Source organism: Falco biarmicus, chromosome 8, assembly GCF_023638135.1.
Source record: "Falco biarmicus isolate bFalBia1 chromosome 8, bFalBia1.pri, whole genome shotgun sequence".
NCBI lineage: Eukaryota > Metazoa > Chordata > Aves > Falconiformes > Falconidae > Falco > Falco biarmicus.
This window is the reverse complement of record NC_079295.1, coordinates 9,568,004-9,590,024: the sequence shown is the minus strand read 5'-3', so window position 1 is coordinate 9,590,024 and position 22,021 is coordinate 9,568,004. Positions and strand designations below refer to the sequence as shown.

The 22,021-nt window shown below is 49.9% G+C and overlaps 1 protein-coding gene across 1 annotated transcript in view; it reads right to left on the bottom strand.

Moving 5' to 3' along the window:
• Positions 1 to 22,021, bottom strand: part of LOC130153760 (RNA-binding protein 44-like) — a 44,273-nt gene that overhangs the window by 11,425 nt on the left and 10,827 nt on the right. The window contains exons 13-15 of the mRNA XM_056349044.1: positions 21,822 to 21,966; positions 17,749 to 17,871; positions 16,903 to 17,107 (exon numbers count right to left, since the gene is read on the bottom strand). Coding sequence (XP_056205019.1) covers positions 16,903 to 17,107; positions 17,749 to 17,871; positions 21,822 to 21,966 — 473 coding nt within the window. The remainder of the gene's footprint in view (positions 1 to 16,902; positions 17,108 to 17,748; positions 17,872 to 21,821; positions 21,967 to 22,021) is intronic.

Here is a 22,021-nt window from a genome sequence, read left to right as displayed (position 1 = left end):
GGCTTTTCCCTGCTTCCCATCCTTTCAAATCTGGATGAATCCAGTGAACTGACACAACTAAGTGAGCACCAGCATCCAAGGGAGGTTCTGGCCACCCCGAGGGGCCACCCCTCAGTGAAGCTCGTGCACCAGACTGCAAAGAACAAGCACCCTGCAAACACTACACCCATCACGCAGCCGGATAACCAACTTGCAGAGAAAACGCCGCCAGCAAACACATCAAGTACAGAGCAGGACAGAGCTGTGTGAAGGGGAGAAAGGAGAGCAGGGGAGGTGAACAGATTAAAAAGCAGCCAGACAAGTGGCTGAGGGAATTGAGGAGCAAAGGAGGAAATGGAGCCAGGCAGAAATGAGCGAGACACGCAAAGTGTGGTGAAAAATTCGGGAAGACAAAGCCACTTTAAGAAATGCAACAGCAATACAGCACAAGAAGAAAGAGAAGCAGAAGTTAACTGAGCATGGCCAGGCTGCCCTTAACTTGGTTTTGCCCTCCCCCCACCCCCAGTTAGCACAGATAACCCTAAAGACAAGTCATCACTTGTACCACAACATCCTTACAGATGCCCAGACGCTTCCTGACAACCATGCAGCTGCTTCTGCAGAACGGACCTAGAGGAAAACACCTTAACAGGCAGCTCCATCTTTGGTGGAGAAAGGAGAAACAATAAATAAATCATGGGGTTGAAGCAACTGAGAACTGCAAACTGGCTGCAACGCTTGCCTGAGTAGCTGCAAGTCATGTATATCTGGTAGTCAGCATGAAAATGAACCCTCCTATTAAAAGAAAAATTAAAGAACCAACCGAAACCAAGTGAAACCAAAACTCTGGGGAGCTTCAGGCACTTGCCAATCAAAGCAGCTCAGAAGACACTGCTGGACTGGAGCTGGCCGTGGGCTGAGTACAGGTGTGGGCAGCCGGGAGAGAGCCAGCTCATGGGCTTCATCATCCCTGAGCACATGACTCATGCATTTGGACTTTGTTCCTACCTCTTGTCTCAGCTCTGAAGGTCCTTCACAGGAATGTTACCACCTTTCTTTCCCACCCAGCAGCTCTGCACGACGTTCTCCAGGAGTTCTGTCTTCCCTGTGAGGACTTGCCTTCAGCAGCAGTGAACACTGCAGGTGCCAACAGCCAAGGCTTGGCTTGGTAACCCCAAGTTGCGGCGCACAGATCGTGCTCCTGGAGGACATCTCTCCCACCACATCTCCCATACCTACACGTGGGGTCTTGTCTGAAAATCCTTTTCCCCAGGGGACTGGGGAAACTGACCCATCAGCCAGTGATCAAGATACTTTACAAGGTCATTTGACTTTTAGCATCATGAAGGACTCTTTTGTTTTATACATCAGAGGCAAAGAGCATCCAAGAGGAGCAAGGCTCAGTAGAGCCTGTTGTGTAAATGTTGTAAGGATGGAGCAGGGCATAGCGAGGCCAAAAAGCTCTTTTGTAGCTTTAAATGCACATTTTAAGCTCAAAGCAAGGAGAAGCTCTGGACGTGTTTCCAAATGGTGCCCATGTTAACCCACAGATACTTCCCTGCTTCTTCCCAGATTTCCCCCAAAGCCACATTCATCAACATGACAGGCTCAGGGTTTGTAACAACAGGAGAAAAAAAGCAGGGAGGGATTTTTTTTTTATCTCCTGGCTCTCATTTCAGAAGGTTTTCCTCCCCACCTCAGCCTGGCTGACGGAGGCGGCATAAGTCAGCTGCAGTGAGCTGTAAATAACTGAGCTCCAGAGCGGTCACGTCTCTGTGCTTAGCAGCATCCATTTGTGAAGGCTATACAGAGCTGCTGAATAAATCACCTCCAAAACCTGACTATACCAAGGCTGACCTGCTTCCAAGAGCTCTCTTCTTGCATGCCCCCGGCACTCCCATTCCCTTGGGAAAAATGGCATTGGGAGCTGCAGGAATGCAGTGGTCTTCTGGGAACATTGCACTGGAGCCATGCGGTACTTCCGAAGCCCCACTTGGTCTTTAGGTGCCACCTAGACATGGAGCAGCGGTTATGTCTGTCCTCCCATGCCTCCCCAGCCTGTGCATCCGTATAGCTGATGCCACTGCAAGCCATCCATAATTCATCCTTGCAGTGTGTGTGCATGCTGCCTCCTGCATGCAAAGACACCTTCTGCTAGAAGGAGGAACCATCCGATGGGGTGTTTATCTCAGCACGAGGACCTCCGTGACTGCTGATGAACACCCTTCCCTGCTGAGAGGAGCACTGATTGCCTCTTAAAACATGTAACTTGAAGGATCCTTAATTTGCCTCCTCACAGGGAACATCCGGAGAGCGGCGGTGAGGAAATGATTGGAAGGAAGGCTTCTTCAGGCATCCCACATCCTCTTGATTGCCCTGGGATTGGTGTCCTGGAGCGTCTCAGCAAACGTCTACTAGGGTTCAACTTACTGTGGGTTAGCTGCAAAAACCCCAAATTGTCATGTCTTTCAGCAGAAAAAATGTGTTGGCCCTGAACTGTTGCAAAAACTATAGGAAAATAACTGGACTTTCTTCTGTTGCATTTCTTACAGCTGGAGTCTGGGCCAAAAGCTCCGGGCTCACAGCTCCAGAGAACAACCTGGTGGACATCACCTCCTCTTCCTCCTCCTCTTGCCACCGCTGCAGAGCCTGCACACTTGCCACAGTGACAGTTCACCACCAGAAAGCTGTGAGCTTTCTCTGCAAGAAAAGTTTCGCATTTCACATCACTGTCCCCTCTGCATAATTTTTTGGTCTCTGGCCATTTTCTCCTCAGTTTTCTGGGACTTCTTGGGCTTGTCTTGCAGCCAGCCCCATGGGGGAGGCGGAGGCAGGGAGGACCGCAAAGCCTGAGAACAGGTGAGTACTTCAAGCTGGCCTGGTACAGAAGGTCAAAGCCGTGCCCACGCTGATGGACGCCGTTCCCAGGCATCATGACAGAGCCTTTTTTTCAGCCCTTATTGCCCCAGCCCTCCACCATTCAACCTCTGCGCGCTGCCCATGACATACGTCTGTTGGGAATAAATACATGGAGAGTTCAGGGCAGCAAGTCCCAAGTCAGTCTCATTTCTGGGGAGATCCCATTAAGATGGACTAACATGCCGTGTCCTTCTGGGCCTGCTGGGTTTCTCCAGATGCAGCCAGAACAGCCCCAAGCCATCAGCTACGTGGCTCCAGCAGATGAAGGCTTCTCACCCAGTGCCTGGACTGCACCCTCCGTTTGCACTCTCATCCAAGAAAGAAGCCCTTGATGGAGGCTCTTACATAGGATGGGAACTGAAGGCACCCAAATCTGTGAACCTTTCACAGCGGAGGGGCTGCCAGAGCCGTGCAGCACGGCTGTAGCTCGCTGCTGTTCAGCAAACAGGGGAGCCCGACTCCCCCAAGCCCTCGGCAACCCTTGATGGTGCTGGGTGAAGGATGAAACTATTTGACTACGCATGCAAAGTATTCACCAGACCATCCTGGCGGTGGCTGGACCAGCAGGGGGTTTTTTTGGTGGAAACCATTCAGGGCTTCATAGAAAAAGAGCAGAAAATAGCCAGTTATTCATCTAAAAGCTTAGAGGTCACATTAAACCCCAAAAGACTGCAGATAATCACAAAGTGACGCTCACAGCAGGGCTGGCAATGAACAAGCCACACACAGCGAAACCCGAGCACCAGCAAAGCTCTGGGCTCGGAGAGCTTCATCCCAGTATCTTCTCCCAAATGCTGTGACCCCTTGTGTGAAATGATTAGCTCTCTCAACAAGCCCAAGATGAAAACAGTCTGTTTTCTTCTCCCTTTTGGTGTGGTGGTTTGCTCTGTTTTATTGAGAACAAGCCTCATGGTTTGGGCCTGGTTGCAAAATAAAACCCAACAAGAGCTGGAAATCTGGAGCTCATTTATCGAGCGTGCTTTGAGCCCTGCCTTTGCATTGTCCCCATCCAGCGGGATGAATCCTGCCCCAGCAGGTACAGACCTGTGAGATTAGACCAGACAAAGCCCAACCAGGCAGATGTGCTGCATGCTGCAAACCAGGTACTCGCCACCCGTGAACGATGCTGGGAAGTCGACAGTCACTTGTAGCTAACCCCAAACCTGATTTTGTCCCATTCTCTCATGGCCAATCCCCTGGCCACCTCCGACACACAGCCATCCCAGCCCGGCCACTCGCCCTGGTGACAAATAACTCCAGTGGGAACCACGGCCCTGCAAGCCCACTGGAGGTACTGAATGGCTCAGGGAGAGCAAGTTTTGAGCAGCGAGATTTTGCAGGCACAGCCCTGGGAAGCCTTGAAAGCTGCTCTGTACATGGGGAGCGCATCTTCATTAGCTTTGGGCTGCCTCATTTTGCTTTTCAACCCTTCCCTTCATGTTGGGACACACATTTACAAACTAAGCCGGTCCTCACCAAGTGCATTTCTCAGCACATTTGCTTTCACTCAGTAGAACCACTGCTGATTAGTAACTCAAGATAATTGAGATCCAGTTTTCATCCTAAGCCTGGTGAGCATCTGGTACCTCCCCCAAAAGGGCTCAGGCACCCTTGGGAGCATCTCTGGGTCATGTCAGAGCGAGTCACCTCACAGCAACCCGGTGCTCTATCCTGATTGAAGCACAAAGCCAAGGGTAGGATCAGACCCAGCCCAAAACCTCTCACCTGGAACACCTGTGGGAGGGCGGGGAGAGAACACGGGGGCAGAAGATGAGTGTGAAAAACATCCTGGTTTGCAGCCAAAAAATTGAAAACTTGGGGGGAAGGTTTGCTTTGTTGACTTAAAGCCAACAAACGAGTCCCGCTGGAGACAGCAGATGGTTTTGTCGTGGACAGAGCAAGTGCTTCAGGACTGAAAAATAAACCCACCACTCCCCGCAGTGCTCACACATAAAGGGCTGGGCTGGGCTCACCATCCAAGGAGCACCTTCCGCACCAGGCTCTGAAGACCCGTATGGAGTACAGCTCCAGACAGTGCTTAAAAACCAAACCGCTGTGTAACAGGAAGCTCAGATCTTGCACAAGAAACCTCACGCCAAGAAACATGTGAGAGAGGGGAAGTCACCCATGCCAGCCGGGGAGAAGCAGGAGGAAAGGCAGAACTGCCCCTTCCAGCATCTGTGGCCCCGTAACCACCGGGAACGGTCCAGCACCGTCTGCTTAAAAATATACGCCTCCCACGGGGCCCGCTTCAGGCAGCTGCCAGCTCAGCAAAGACTTCAAAGCTTCCAAACACTCCGTTGGTTCACCACAAAAAACCAACGCTGGCACTTCGCAAACACGTGACCCCCTTCGGCTGGAGCTGGGGAACAGGCAAATGCAGATGTTGGTGTAGGACAGGGTGGCTGGCTCAATACTATTTATGTCTCTATGAGAAAGGAGGCAGCCATCTGCCAACACCTCTGCTTGCTGACAGCCTGGGATGGACCCCTGCAGTCAAATGAAACCTCCGAGCCCTGGCAGGGCTATTTCTATCCTGGTTTTGCATGGGAATGTGTTTTTAAAGTCTCTCCTCTCTGCCCAGCTGCGTCAGGCTGGGGGCACCGGCAACCACCCCGAGCTGCTGGGATCCAGCAGTGGCTCCTGGGGCTGTCAGGGCTGTGCCACAGCTTGGGAATGGCCAGATGGGTGGAGGTGATCTTTGGGGAGACAGAGACCCGTCCCCTTCTCAAGCAGCCTGCCCAAGCTCCACCACCAGCACAGGATAATCCCATCCCATCCCTATCGCCTCCTGTGAAGGCTGAGCCTAACTTCTCCCCAGACAGCTTCTCTGGTCCCCTCTTCCCTTCCCAGCTTGTCACTATTTCATCTCCAGCATCTTTCCCTCTCGCTACCAGCCCCCTGCAGAGGAACATCTGTGGAGGCTTTCAGTATTTCCTTCCTGGTGTTTTCCAAGCCCTGGTTAGAGAAGCATTGTGTTACAGCTCAGGACACTTCTTCCTCCCAAGCCCAGCACACATGGTGGGAGGAGAGTGCGGGGCACAGTGCTCTCCCTGGGCATAGCTCCCTGCCCATGGCACTCTCCTGCCCTAAGTGCCAGCTTTTAACTCAAGGCACCTCCCTTGCCTCAACTGCAGGCAAGAACTAGCATCTTGGCCTTTTCTGTAAAGCAGCTGGAGATGCAGAAAAGCCATTATTGTTATTTAACAGACAGAAAAGAAACCCACAGCCACCTACCCACCAGGCCTGCAGCTGCCAGAACTACCCTGCGACCACCTCTGACAAAATAAATTTGGCCAAGGAAAATGGGTGATATGTAGCACTTAAAGCATCTCAAAAATGATCTATTAATGTACGATTGGATAAGCTGCTACAGCTCTCACCACAGCAACGCACCAGGCTCCCCACATCCAGTTTGGAGACCTCAAAAATATGTGGTGGTTGTTCAAAGCTCTCGCAGAGATGCTCCTATTTCCCAGTCACCATAGGGATGCAGGTGCTTGGCAGGCAAAGGGCAAGCCCATGGGGAGAGCTTGTCCCCCACGCTGACAACCCACTGGCAGGCAGCTGTTGTCAGGCTCAAGGACAGTCAGGACAAGGAGGGACTCACTGGTCACCCAAAGCAGTCACCCACCATCTTGTTTCATGTGAGAAGGGCATTTCTCATCCTGGCAGCATTAATTCAGAGAGCTGCTCTGTCCCAAACATGCTCCCCGATGCTTCTGGAGCATCCTCAGGTCCCAAAGCCAGGCACCCTCTGCCTCCCCTGCCTGCTGCACGCTCATTCACTTGGCTTGTTATGACATTGTGCCTTAATCCACAGGATTTCCCACCCCAACCTGTAACCATTCAGGATATAAATTAAGAAGGAATTCAAGGGATTCAGGGCTTTTCACGTGCTGAAAGGGAGTGGGGATTTTTCAGCATGCCCCCAGGTCAACTGCGCAGGGAGGATTTTGGAGGCAGAGCAGATGCTGGGAGGTGGGGGGAACATTTGCCCATCTCTCAGCACCCGTGAAGGCTGATCCCAGAATGTCTGGAACATGCTGCCACCACTCCTTTTGAAGAACAGAAGGAGCATCATCCCCCCTCCCTGCCTCCCCTCCACCCCGTGGGGCTGCAGATGGAGCAGCAGAAGGAAACTACCCAGCTCTTACTTGAACAGAGTGGTCTGTAAGCACAGCATGGATGTGGTTACAAAGCATGGCCGGAGCTCCCCAGCGAGGTCTGCAGGTGGAGGGCTTGCCCCGTATTTTACCTCGACACGTTCCTTTACGTTCGACAGCTTCACTGCCATGAAGCCGCAAAAGCTTTCAAAGGACTTGAGGACTCGGGAAGCTTGAATGGGAGGTAAGTCGCTCAGGCTGGGGGGAGAAAAAAAGCCTCACAGCAGGGAAAAACCGTGAAATGAAAAGAAAGAGAGCTGGGAAACCTCCGTTATAGGAAATCAGGTACTCCCCTGAAAAACATGCATGTGGTTGTGGCTTTGCTCACGCCGCTTTGGGGAGTGAGCTGCAGGCACTGCAGGCCCAGGGCCGAGCAGGCCCCCCCGCAGGCTCCCCAGGTCTCTGCGTTGCATCTCCCTCCGTCCTGGCTTGCTCACGAAACAGCCTCCCCCAACCTCGAATAAATAATTCCCAGCCGATTCCATTAAACCCCAGCAAAATCAGACCTCTATGCCAAATACACACTGCGGCAAGAGGTGCCATGGCATAAGTGCCATGGCAGGGCATAAGCAGCAGCAAGGGGCAGTGTAAAACCCTGCTGGCCCGGGAGACAGCAGATACCCGAGTGCAGAATCAGTAGAGAAAATGAGTCCCTGCTCGGCCAGGCTGGGGACAGTCCCCTCTTGGGGACCTGGCCACACGGGAAGCTCAGGCGGCAGATGCCCTCTAAAGAAGCCAAAGGCTTCCACATCATCAGGAACAAAGTGCAACATGTGGAGGGTCTGAAGAGCATGCTGCAGTCCTGCCAGTGCCATCCCACCGCCGCTTCCAGGGAAGCATCCCCAGAAGTCCCATTTCTGGGGGTATGTGGCCCGGATGAGCGCAGGGGCAGAACCAGTGTGTCTTGCACAAGCCAGGCAGGAGTGTGATGACGCTCCAGAAACACTTCTAGGGATAAACATCAGCAGACATGAAGATTTACTTACGGTAAAAGGCAGTAACAGGAGAAGGTCAAACGGAAACAAGCGGATCGCAAATAAGCATCGGCTCGAGCTCAGCTGCACACCAGCAGCCGGACGCGGCTCTGGGCACGGGCACCAGCCCAGTGACCGCAGCAGCCCCGTCCCAGCACGCTGCGTTTCCCAGTCCCCTCACCAAACCTGCAAACAGGGCACGCAGCACCAAAGCGCTGCCACTGGCTCCATCCCCACCTATTTTTCGGCAGCCTGATGACCTTTCAATAAACACACCATCTACGACTCACTCTGAAGCAGTACAGGCACCACAGTTTTACCAAAGCACATTGCACTCGAGCACTCCAATTGCTTTCCCTTGGCCGTGGCAAGAGGTGAGCAGAGCAGCCCCTGTCCCCGCTTGCTGGAGCCAGCACCCAGACCCTGCCACCCCCCGCAGGGGACCCTGCCACCCCCTGCAGCTCCACGGCCCCACAGGGAGCGGGGCTGTGTTACGCTCTGCTGTGCCCATCAGCTCCATAGCTAGGTCCCTAATTATGGCCGCTTTGTGAGCAGCAGGCTAACGAAGCTGGCTGGTACACAGGGGAGTCCTTTGCCTTCAATGTCACTGCCCAGCGTGACACCTCCTCACAAGTCCTGGCTCTCGCTGCCTGCCAAAGGGGCCACATAATAACGGAGATTTCCCTGCCCGTCCCCCCGGGGACCTACACCAGCCCTGCCTGCTGCACCAGCTTCAGGCCAAGGGACCCAGCCTGAAGCATCTTTTGGAGATGCCCGCCCTTCTCCCCAGGCACTGGGGGGTGCTGCTGCCAGAGACGGGGCCCCCTGCGCCCGGGGTGGCAGCTCTGTAGGGAGGAAATAATTTGGAAGACTGAGATGAAAACCACCAGGGCCTTCAGCCTGTTCACGTGGGATTTCACCTGCCAGCCTCTGCCGATAACCCTCCTGCCCAGCATCTGCACGGCACAGCTCCTGCCTTGCCATCCCCCCACCCATGGGTGACCTGTGCCACCCTGCCCCTGCTCCCTGCAGCTCACAGCCTGGCCTGAGTGGGAACCCCGACCACCAGTTAACAAAAATATCATCAAATCCACTGGTTGAAATTGTCCTGCCTCATCAGCTTAATATGGTACTTCTTTAAAAATATAATAAAAAAAAAAAAAAAAAAAAAAGAAAAAAGCCCCCAAATAAGCACTGCTTTCAGGCAGCTGGCTCCTACCTCAACTTCAACCAATAATTCACTGACAGTTATTTTTACACAGTTTATTTTGTGCTGTCTTGTAATGCTTGGGATAACTATAAAATGACAGCAAAAACTCAAACGCCCCCAGCCCAGCAAAAACCTAAATGACTACAAATCATCAAAGTATCAGCTCGATGGATAAATCCCTTCCTTCGCAGGCACAACAGGATGCCAAAATTAAAAGCTCAGAAATCCTTTTGGGTATCACGATTATGTTCAGCTGTATACAAAATATCTCATTACATCTCATTAGCACTGGCTGGGAAAAAAAACCCAACCCTATCTATTTATTTTGTTTTGCGTAATAAAACGAAGGCGAGTAACTGTTCCAGGAGCAGGGTCCCACTGGTGGAAGTCCCCCTTTTCTACATCGAGTTAATAAATCAGATTAAAGGCATTTAGGTTCTGCATGGAAAGGACAAGTCCAGTTCTAAACAGGAAAGTGATTAGTTTTCTGAGGATTTGAGGATTTTAAGACACATGGAAATACTTTGGGATACTGTAAGGCTTCCAAAGTACTAAATCACTACACAATACAGCGACTCTCAAACCTTATCAGGTGATTGCCTCAAGAAGCCCACAGAAAACAGGTTCCTCAGCCCCTCGGCCATGCTCAGATGCTCGGGTAGCAGAGATACTGCTGCACTATGTCATACCTTTTCCAAGTTCAGTATTTTCTGGAGCACCTACAACGCAACAGCCAACCCCTCCCCACCGAAGGCTAATTTAACATCATTCTGATACAGGTTTCCACAAATTGGCTCCCGGAAGATGCAGAATATTTGACCGAAATTATAATGCAAAATAAATGCCGGTACTTTGCAACCCACAGCCCAGTGCAGGACAGTCCTGCTTAGTTGGTTCACAAGGGGTTTGCTTTTTGCCACCTAGTATTGCTGTTAAATAATATTAGCTACTAAATACACTGTTCAAAAAGCCAGGACCCTGGTCCAGTTTCTCTCCTCGCCTCAGTTTCCCAAACATATTAGCATGTGTTACAGCAAGTCCTTGTTACCCACTAGCAGCTGCCAAGCACACTTCCAGGAACAGGACTTACCTTACACGTCCCTAGGCTTGATTCTGCACAGGGCAGAATGACAAATACTTTTCTTTCCCCCAAAAAATTCATTTAGTAAGTAAAATAAAATCAAAACCAGCTGAGAAGGGAGGAGGGAGAAAGGAAATCAAAACCCAGACATGCTGAAAACCAACTGCTGGCTGACTGCAAATCAGGAGAGGGAAAAATCTGCCATGAGCAGTTAGTTATAAAGATAATTACATCCTTAGTGAATAGCAGGGTCTTTTTAAAAATAATTTGCCTTGATTAAATTAATGAAGCAAAACCGCAGGTTTTAGACATGCACTGGAGATGCGGGGCAGTACAGCCCTGACTTCACTGGCCTCACCCATCCCTAGTTTAAATCAGTCTGGCTATTACCACCACCAAATACCCACTCGCTGACCTAAAAGAGCTGAACCAGGGATCCCCGTTTAATTCTGCACACCAGTATTTTACAAACAGCCCGCACAGCTGGCAGCGGCTGCCAGGGGCTGAAGGGATGCTGCTCCCCAGAACCAGCTGCATCTCTCCTGCCTACCAGGGGAGGACAGCGGTTTCCAGCATCGTCATCCCAACACCTTAACCCAGCATTAGACCCGTGATTCCGAGTTATTTTTAAAACACCAACAAAGCACGGGATGCCAAAAGAGGCCACATGTCGGCTCGGTCCCAAAGCTGGTCTCGCTGCAGAAAGTCAGGGAGAAACGAGTGGCCACCATGCTCAAGATCTCAAGAATGTGCTAAAGGCAAATGCGCTCTTCTCCCACCCCCGAGACTATTTTTTTCCTTCAGCTATTTCAGTTGACTGAGACTATAATAAGAACAGGGAAACTAACACCAAGGTTAAAAGTGCCAGGCATCAGCCTGGAGACAACACGCTTCGATCCTGCTGGTTCAGGTTTCAAACGCGGATTATTCTGGTCTGGTGCATGGGACTACGGACCATTTTACTCAACTACCTACAAGATAAAAAAATCAGCTCCCAGGCAAATGTTATTTACCCAAACAGACTGCCTATAAAAAAAGCACATAATAAACATAAAAACTAATTAGGGGGAAAACCAAAACAAACAGCTGCACACTCTTGTTGGTGTTCCTCACAGGCTGCAAAGAACAGTGGTAGCTTGACGAAATACTTTCGATATACAGTTTCCAGATTAAAATCTGTTGCTGAGCCACGTGAGCAACCCGGGAATAATATATTTTCTTTTTTAAGAGAGTTTTATCCATGTGGTTTTCTTTCCTTCCAGCTGAATAACACACAGAGATAGCACTTCTTTGCAACTCACCCACACAGAGTGCTGCTGTTTTCCCAACAAACGTTACCTAAATGATACGGGGAAGCCCAGAGGGATTGTATCCCGCCCTTGGCTGAAATCCGGTGCTGCCGGAGGGTTTCAGCCAGGCTGCTGCCCATTTCCCAGTGCAGAGCCCCACCGGGATGCTTTCCTGAGGTGTCGGGCTGTGGTTTTAAATCCTCAAAAGCTCAAGCTGTAGAAGCGCAGAGACAAAAGGAGTGAAACCGTGAAGCAGGTTCATTACTGGATTTGCTGACTAAAGGCAGCAAGCTCGTAGGCAGCATCCACAGCAGTGCAGCGGCAGAGCAACGGCACCCCGGGCTCAAGATCCCCTTGTACTCCCCTAGCCACGGCAGGAATTTGCCCAGCAACCCTGGCCATGTTTTTGCTTTAGGAGACAAAGAGGTATTTAGCTATTTGACCAAGTCGGAACACCCTACATATCCCTCTACAAAGCAGCTTTTAATGCTTCTCTCCCTCGACCCCCCGTGCTGCCCCGTGGTGTTTTCAGTCCTTGCTCAGTGCATGGCGTGTGCCAGCAAGGGCTGCGACCACAGCCGTCACCTTGGGGCCAAACCCTCCCCCCAGTGTGCCCGCTAATACCGACAGAGCCAGACTTTACAGCCTGGTAGGGAGGCAGAAGGGACGTGCGAGTGCAGAGCAGTAACTCTGGATTTCCACCCGCAGGTTTCCAAGACCTCCCTCAACTCTGTAATGACCTCATATCGATTTCCAGCCCTATGAAAACACGAAGGATGCCAACCCCATTTTTAGCAATTATGAAGTCTCTAATTTCATTCCAGGACATGGCATTTATATTTTCATTACACGCAACCTCCAGGGTCATTATAAATATGAGATTACAGTGTTGGTGCTTAACAGCTGCTTAATTCAACAGCATTTCAGAGTTAATAAATGCAATTCAATTTCTCAAAGCCAAGTGGTTTCCTGACTGGATAACACAGCCTGCTGCAGCCTACCAAACCCATACGCCACCGGTTTCTATAGGAATAGAGCTGGCATGTATGGGAGTGGTACATGAAATTACACAGTGGAAGTAATTTATTTTTCACTACTCACATGCTTTTCTTTTAATGTAGAGGAAGCCTCAAGTCCTCTCCATCTCAGAGATGCTCTGAAAGGGAGGAGGAACGTTTGACTTTATTGTCAGGGATTTATAACATGACACACTCTAAATATTTAGGAGGATTTCCCCAAAGAAGCGGTAGCCTTCAATTAGTCTTTAAAGCAAGACTAAGTATTTTTCTAAAAGAGGCGCCCGAGCTCAAATCACACGCAGGCATTACTGAGCGTGCTTTGGGGTGAGGGAAGGCACAAATCACCCTAACGCTCTGCAAAATTTTGCGGTAGAGGTGCAGCTGCCAATCTCACAGAGCTGCTCCTGCTGACAGGCAGAGGGTTCCCTTTCCCGTTACTTTTAGTGTTAATCCTTTCTTATTACTACTATTTTTGAGTCCAGGAAATTCAGGTGATGAGCCTGCAATGCACTGATTGATGGTACCGTGGTGCAGGGTATAGTGGTTTTAGGATAGGTTACAGGGCAAAGGGAACATACAGGCACCCAAGCACATACAGAAAACCCAAAGCATCTCCTCTCTCTGCCACCTCGTTTCCCAGAGGCATCTTGGAGCAAAGTCACATTGTTCATACATACAGTTAAGTCAAATTTAAGGCACTCTGAACAACTCCAAAGGTTTTAAGTTGCTACCTTTTCTCCCAACTCCGGGGGTCCCAGCAGCTGAAGAGAAGATACAAAGGCACTTGGAATTTCCTACTTTCCAGGACAGATCATAAATAGTGCCAATAACTGTTGTGCTTTTGAAGAAAGCATCATTTTCTGTAGAATATGCAAACACCATGCTATACAACACAGGCAGAAGATGCAAGGAATCAATATGATACTAATGTTTTACTGGCCTTATTTGCAATTCTCTCTAATCTCTTTCAATAATAGAGCTACCTAACCCCAAAGAAATCAAAGCAGCATAGCACAGCACTGCATGCAACCAGAAACAGGCACAGGAACCGACAGCAGACACCGGTGAGAGGAAAATCCATCCCTGTGGGATCTCCAGCCACCTTGCTAGCATGTTTCAGAGAGGCAGCACAGCTCCGAAAGCAGCAGCACCGGGCATCACCCAGCCCTTCTCGTGCCAGCCAGCATCCATGGGTACGCACGCAGGGGCACGGGAGGGATGCTACTGGCACATCCCTGCACCACCTCCGTCAAGCTGTGCAGCAGAAGTGCCATCAATGTGAGCCCACCTCCTTGCAAACCTGCGCGGCTTTTAGCACAAATAACAGGGTTTGCCTGTTAACTCTCAGCTGCACGACCTTGACCTGGCTCCCGAGCCACAGTTCCACTTCATCCATCGTCACCAGCAATAATGAGTCTCCTTGTGAAATGCAGCCCTCAGGTAACCCCTTAAACACCAAAATAAGGCTGCAGCGCAGAGTGTGGTTCTAACCATCGCTACTCGCAGTTAGAGCCAGCAGAAGCGTGGCTTGTTCCCTCCTGTCTGAGCAGCCTCTGCAGGGAGCCACAGCCGAAAACCAGAAAAAGCCTAGTTTTACCTCTAATGGAAGTGGTTATCTTGGGATACTGCTGGATCTCAGGCTTGCTGAGTAAGACTGGGATAATTTTTAGGCAGCTGATACCCTGACCATCACTGCACATTGACTCTGCAGCCAGTTGCAAGGTTACTTGAAGCTTGAGCTTTATGAGAAAGGCTTTTCCTGCATAGGGAGAGAGCTCAGGGGCTCAGGCCAAGATCCGGACCCCGACCTCAGTACAGCCGGAGGGTTATGATGACAAGGAGAGGGTCTGTGTCATCCTCTCGTGGCCTGGACCACACTCAAATCTGCGAGTCAACAGCCTTGAGCTGCCAGGGAAAGCTCTCCAGTCAGGCAGGACACTCGCACAGCTTTAGGCCAGGGGCTCAGGCCCCCCCCACTTGCAGAGGGGTGGTCACAAGGCAGGGAGGGTGCTCCCAACGGGCAGCAGAAGTTGCTGCACTCTGACTTGATGCAGAAATGACCAACTCAACAAAGGCATGACAAAGCAGTACCAGCCTTAACTTTGCTCCCCCTGTTCTATTTTAGATGCCATCCAGGCATCTCGCACGGTATCTCTGTCTTCTGAAACAGAAAGATAGCCTCCCCAGGCCACTTCTGCATCCTCTTGGGGGCTGCAGCAGCAGACCGCAGCTAAACGCAGTGAGAAGGAGCTGGGACGGTACCGGGCGCTGAGCCCCCGAGCTCAGGGTGAGCTGCCTACAGAGACAGACACATCTCCACAACACAGCTCTGGGGAGGAGAGCACCAGAAAGCACCGCTCAGGACTCATCGTTCATAAAGCTCTCAACAATTTGCAAGGGAAGGAGCTTTAGCGACAAAGGAAGCTGTCTGATAGCATGTCCCAAGGCAGTGGCAGGGCTCATGAGCTAGCAGTAAAAATACCAACATGTGGCCATAAAACTCGCCCTCACTGCCTGCTGCCTGGCCAAAGATGTTCTGCAACGGTGCGTGGCACGATTTACAGGAACAGAGGCGATGCGTCCCCTGTGAGCGTTAAGACCTGGTGCTGAGCAGAGGCACTCAGGGTTTGTCTGCTGCCTCAGTGTTCACGTTAGCAAGATCCTGGCACACGTATTAGCAAAGCTTTCCCCCTCCTTTTATCTTACCCTTTTAAAAAAAAAAGTATTTTCATTTTACAATACCTACTTCCTCAGAAGCATCAGCAACCTCAAAATTCACGGCTCCACTGTGACTGCTGGGCTCTCTCAGTCGTCACTCGCAGTTTCAGTGCAGCCCTGGTTATGTGCGGGGCCGCAGAGCAGGAAGACGCAAACAGGGGAGGGGGTTGGTTGTTTTAGTGTTTTTCGGGTTTTTTTTAAAAAGTAGTGCAGAACGTGCTCAAAAAAGAAAATCGCAGGAGGAGGATGCAGCAAAAAACAAATACATCTACCACTCAACATCATGATTAGCTGTCACCGGTTAAGTGGCTTGCACAGAGGCAGATGTCCTGCTGTGACGAAGCCTACTGGAGATGAAGAAAAGCAGCCTGGAGTATCCCCAGCTCCTATTCCCTTTGCTTTCTGAAGTTGCAGCGTCCAAACCAAGAGAAGGAAGGGGCAGGAAAAGGGCAAAGGGACTGGAAAAACAAGAGCTGAAAGAAATCCTAACCAAGCAGGAATCAGTGCTCACTGGCAGCAAAATCCGCCTGGGGTTTCTGTGCGAGACTGCTCCCACCTCAGCCCGGGACCCGCAGCCTTGCCTGCAACCAGCACGGAGAGTGCTCCTTGTGTAACGGCACAGCCCTCTCCTCCCCGTGAAGAACCGCCAGCGAAAGAGTAGTAAATAGTTAATGACACGGTACAGATAAGACCGTTACGTGCAGCAGAGCTCAATGTATTATTCACCAGGTTTTGGAGGAGAAAACCGGCACAGGAGAAAGAAGGGAAAAGAAATCTACGCTTCCTCAGAGAGCACTTTGATTTCACGGAAGATCAGCTTTAGGATGGGGGTGCGCGGTTTCCCTTTTAAGCAACCTTAAACAGCACACTTGTTCCAGAGTACCCATCCGTGAGCCTCCCGAGCTTGCTGCTGCCGGCACACGGGTTACAAGCCTGCGCAAGTCCCTACCTGTTGCATGTGAAATGCCAGGCGCATCCAAGAAACCACAGCACGCTGCAGCCTGTGAAAATCATCAGGCAACACGAGCATTTCTAACCTGATTTTAAGTCAAGCATCCGCAAAACCCAGGACATCTGACCTCAGCTTAGAAATGCCTGCTTGAACGAGCGCTTCTGGCTGCCTCTCCCTGTGGCTCAGAAATAGGAAAAGAGAGACTCCTAAAGCAATCTCTTCGTAATTAATTTCTACTTTTGAAGCAAGTGGCAGAGGACGTCTCCCGGCGCCCGCACGCCTCGATAAATCTCACCTGCCAAGTAGGAAACCCCACGGCGAGCAGGCTGCGTGCAGCAGCAGCGCTGCCGGAGCCGTTCGCAGCCCGCGGCAGATGCTGGATCGCGCCCCAGCGCTCGGAGCGGCCCCTGACCGGCCCCGGCAGGCAGCCGGCGCTGCCGCAAGCCCCTTCCCCGCTCCCGGCCCCGCTCCCGCCGGGAAGGCGCAGGACCCCCCGCAACCGCCCCGGGGCTGCCCGGGGGGCTTCTCCCGGCACCAGCGCGCCTGCCGCGCCCGGCACCGGCGGGGGGCAGCGGCCGCCGGGTCCGGCACTTACCCAGCACGAAGCAGAGGAAGCGCCGCGGGAGCAGGGCCATGGCCGCCGCCACGCCGCGCCCCCAGCCCGGCCGCCCCACGGCACGGAGCGGCCCGGCGGGCCGGATCCTCCCCCGCGCCCCGCTGCGCTCCCGGGGCCGCCGGAGGCGGGTGCTCGGCGCGGGGGCGGGCCCACCGGCACACACCGCCCCGGCCCCGGCCCCGGCCCCGGCCCCGGCCGCACCTGCCCCGGCCCCGGCCGCCCCGCCCCGCGCGGCTGCCGGCTCCTCGCCCCGGGGCCGGCGGGCAGCGGGAGCGGGGCCGCACGCACCCCGCAGCCTCCTCCCGCCGCAGCCACTTGGCTCCAGCCTGAGGCTAAGGATCCCGCCTGCCGTCTTTCTACAGAGGATGGGAAAACAAGTGTTTTGTGGGTGTATTTGTTTGGGGTTTTTTTAACCGAGAGCAAAATCATTGCGGAGCGAGCACAGCTCCACCTGCAGCTGGTCACCGAGTGTGGCCGATGCACGGGCGAGCGCCCGCTTGGGCTGCTCGGGAGCGGGACAGCCCCCCGGGAGCGGGACGGACAGCCCCCCGGGAGCAGGTGAGGGCTCCAGCTGCACGGTGGGCACTGCCCTGAAAGCTGGTCTCCCTGTGAAGGGGTGAGCTCACAAGGCACAAGAACACCCGAACGAACACCACAGGTGCCAACTTGACTCGTTTCACATCATACACGTTTCTGCCTTCCCAACAGAAACAGAACAGCTTGCATGCCAGAAAGCCAGCTCTATCCTAAACTATTAATAACACCCGCCTAATTACAGAGTCTGGGGAATGGAAACTGCAGTGTTTGCCACTAATAATGTGGTACAGCAAGGCCTGCCCCTGGTTTCATCTTGATATGAGGCCCCATGTGCAGCTTCAGGTCCAAGTTCGAGCACTGGCTGTCGGAGGCAAGGCTGGCGCTCAGAGAGCGTGACCTGCGGCAGTTCTGCTAAGAGGAGCGGGAACAGATGAGATCAGAAAACAGCACAACAGGGGCACAACTTTCTGAAGAAGGAATTTTAACCTTTATTCACAAGTAAGGCTGCTATTTTCAGCAGCAAATGCAGCCAGGATGTAGAACAAAGTACAACGAAAATACAAAGATGGACAACAACAATATACTGTCTTGTTGTGCAATATCGGAGCATAAGCCTGTCCACATCAATCAAGGATAATTCTCCTCACCCCCTGACCAGACATGTACACCTAAGCTGCCTTCCCTTTGTTTACCAGAAGAGGATTTAAAATCTAGACCTCTTCTGTATGGTAATGACACAGGCAAATGTGAAAGACTGGATACTTGCAGCTTTCCTCCTGCTCCCCCTGTATCAACCCAAACCAAAAGTCTTGGGGAATGTGTGCTTCCCACTATACCAGGCACTGGGACACAAAAAAATAAAAAAATAATAAAAAAAAAGGATTCAGAAGCCCATCCTCTGCTTGCACCAACAGAAGTGGAATATGACAAAAGAAAATGCCATGCACTGAAAAAAAATAATAAATTCAAATCCAGGCTTCAACCTGAAGGAACCACTGGCTGCATCGCTGCTCTGCAGCATGCAACACAATTCTGAGTCAAAAATGGACATGAGAGAACTCTGCTGCAGCATGGATTGTGTAACCGTGTCCACCAGCGCTGCCAGCTCTGAAGCCTGGTTTTCTAAAATGAAGCCCTTGCTGCCTCCCTGGTATTCAAGGGATACATGAAATTTCTACAGACTATTCAGAATCAGATTATCTGGAAAAACAGAAGCTTGCTGGCTGTTATGAACATCTTAGCGGTTACCGCCATGCCTAAAATCAAGTGGCACGCAAGAACCAACGGTTGTGTACCTCAGCCTAGAAAACCCTGCCCGTATTACAGAAGTCTTGCTTGGCTGAAGCGTGATCTTTCTACCTTAGAGAAAACCACTGACATGCTTGAACCAACTATGAGGAACAACAAAACTGGGAAAAATCATATAATACCTACCTAAACAGAAGAACATCTCAAACTGGCCTTCAGGTTATATTCTTTTGGATAAGACTGCCTATCATACAGCGACACTACCTGAGTTTTCATTAAGATCCACAGAAATAATTCCAACAAGAAATACAGTACGATCCCGGAACAAGCAGAATTTTCAAAAGTCTTCCAAAAGGAGATGATCAATTCCTCAAAATTTAGGAAGCCATCTACTTAAAAACAAACACATACACACAAAAAAGCAGTAGGTAAGTTTTACGTGTACATGCTCAAGCTGAAACAAAAGGAACGTCAGCAGTTTTAGTACCCCAGAAAACCACTCCAGAAGCTGTAACAATTTTGTTCTGTACTGCAGAAGTACACAAAAGACTGAGGTTTCCTATCTTCAAGAACCACATGAAAGAAATTACTACAATAAAACAAAACACATAAACTTTGTGGGGAAAAAAAAAGGATCACCAGATATGATTTGCTGATTAATTCAATTAATTCAAAATTAAGTTATCAAATCCTCATTTAGGAGTACATAGGGTCTATGCATTTCTGTATGTTTCTCAAAGCCCGGTTAGTTATGCTTTGGTAAGACCCATCTCCACTGGCCTGTTTTTAAATTGTTACTATGCAGATTATTAATTTCACAGAAAGCTTCCAAGCATGGACATTTGGTACTAATAAAATCTAAGGAAACAGCCGTTTTTAATGCTGCACTGAATAACTTTTATAGCATCACAATTCCCGTTAACTGCTGCCTACCGTTAGGCTTAGAAAAGAGAAAAAGGTTAAGCACACTGTTTGTATGACAACTGCTCACTAATGAGAATAAAAGGACTTCAGTCCAAAATCTAACTTCTCATTTCTAATGAATTTACTCCTTCGAAACTAACAAATATACAAGATCTATAAACATTCAGACGTCCAACTCCAGGCTAAGTCAGCCAAAGAAAAAAGCAAGATTATATCGTGCTGTACTTCAAAGCTGAATTTAAGTCGTTATACATTAAATACTATGTAATACAGTTTGATGTAAAAGGGTTATCTGTACAACTGTGGACATTTCATCAGCTTGCAAGAACACAAGGCTCCAAGGTGGTATTTCTCCTTGGACACTTACCCTTCAGGGAAGTCTAAAGCTATGCACATACCAGCAGGAGCACAGATAAGCTTTTAGCAGAATCATCTTTTCTTAAATGTATCACGTACTTATTTCTTACTATGGAAAGATGAGAATTCTTTTTCCCCATTACTTAGTAGCGACTTGGCTATTTCACAGCTCCCTTATGATGAAAGTAAAAATTTTTATAGGTCATCATCTCTTTAGCAAAGCAACAGAAAAAAAATACTATCATAGGAACAGTTAGAACTGTAAAGCCCATGCACCATTGAAAAAAAATAAAAATCAATTGACAGGGAAAGCATAACATGTTTGAGGCTGCTAAAAACCTTACTAATTGAAACTACTTTTAAGTGTAAGGTTGTTTGTTTTGTTTTGTTTTTTTTTTTTTTTAAATGAGTACACGTCCATATCTGCAGTCCTGAGGAAATCAGTCAGTAGATTAATACAAAGACTTTTCTTTATTAAATTGTATATTGACTCATAAAGGCATCTGTAAAAGCTCAGAGGGCAGTGAAATGCCAAACTACACTAATCCTTTCAAAAGGAACTCGGCCAAACATGCATATCGCTTGAGACTTGCTCGTGCTCTTCATTACAGTCTCACGCTGTATGTGAAGTCCCGTCCTATGTCTCCATGTATTTAATGCCATTACAGTCAAGTCTTTCTGAAGGACTTTCCTGGTCACTGATGTTCCTTCCCAGAGCAGGACTGAGACGGATGACCTATAAGCATCTATTTGTATATTTCATGTACCCATGGAAGCTTTTCTAGCCCAGGCTTCTGCTTTGCCTTTCTGGGCAGAATCACTCTGCTTCTATGACAGTCCGAGTACGTAACGCACAGCAGTTCTGTCCAGGGTAAGGCTGTGTTACGGTTTACTCGTGCAAGACGGTAACATCTGCCTTGGCATCTGACCGGGGGAGTTTAGTCTGATAACCAACACTCAATGGGTGGGAAAGACACCTGGATAGGTAAAACTATCGGCACAAATACTACTCATCTTGGAAGAGGTGGCTTCAGTTAAAGCCAAACTGACTTCTGGACAACCTTGAAACTGAAGCTCTGAGAGCAAAATCAGAGCATTAAGAATTTGGTGCAGTTTTGGGAAGAAACACTACAGAAGAATAAATACCATACAGATTGTTTGTGGGCAAAAGCAAAGCTGGAGCATTGCTTTGCTAAGAACATACTAAGAACAGTGCGGGAAACAGAGTAGTCACACTGCTAACAGCAAAGCAAGCAGAATACCAGGCTTAGCAGGAGATCGAAATAAACACCAACTCAAGGAAGTCTCCTACAGGAGAATATATATATATTCACACCCCTGGAATTCTGGGCTGTGGTTTTAGCATTTTTAGCATGTTCAGTTTGTTGCAGTGTCCAGTGCCGTGTCACCACACAAGATGTCCTTTAACGCAAAAAACCTAAAAGACATACAGCCCTGCTCTGTTAGACTTCTAGTCCAGAACTGCATTTCATGCATCAAATAAAAATCATCAATTTTTAAACCAAAAATGAGCCTATGCTGGGATTTCTCTATGACATGGTACGCAAGGACTGGCCATTAGATGTCACCGTTGTACAGAAGATGCAAGACATTGTCTCCACTAAGTTAATGAGTCCAGCAGTGCATGGCCAGCAAGCCAGTCTGTTTACAGATGTTCCACAAAACAGCGAACAATCCTTAGAAACCATTGTTTAAGTGGATCTGTTCAGAGCTTTATACCAAGTTACTTACTAATCTAGTCAGGCTATACAGCTACACACTTTCAAGTAGTTTTAGTTCAACACATTTCTGTAGGCTAGAATACTCACTTATTTACATTGTTTTTCCCACCCACAAGTGGGTGTCGATTTCCTTAGAATGACAGAGGTCCTTTCCACAATAGAACTGATGGACAAGCCACTTAGGATACCTTTGTTGTTCTTCCTCACCTCCAGCAGAGCACTCACGATTTTGGCTCTGTATAAGTAAAAGAAGTAACTGTCTACATCACATTTTGTGCAACACATTTAGC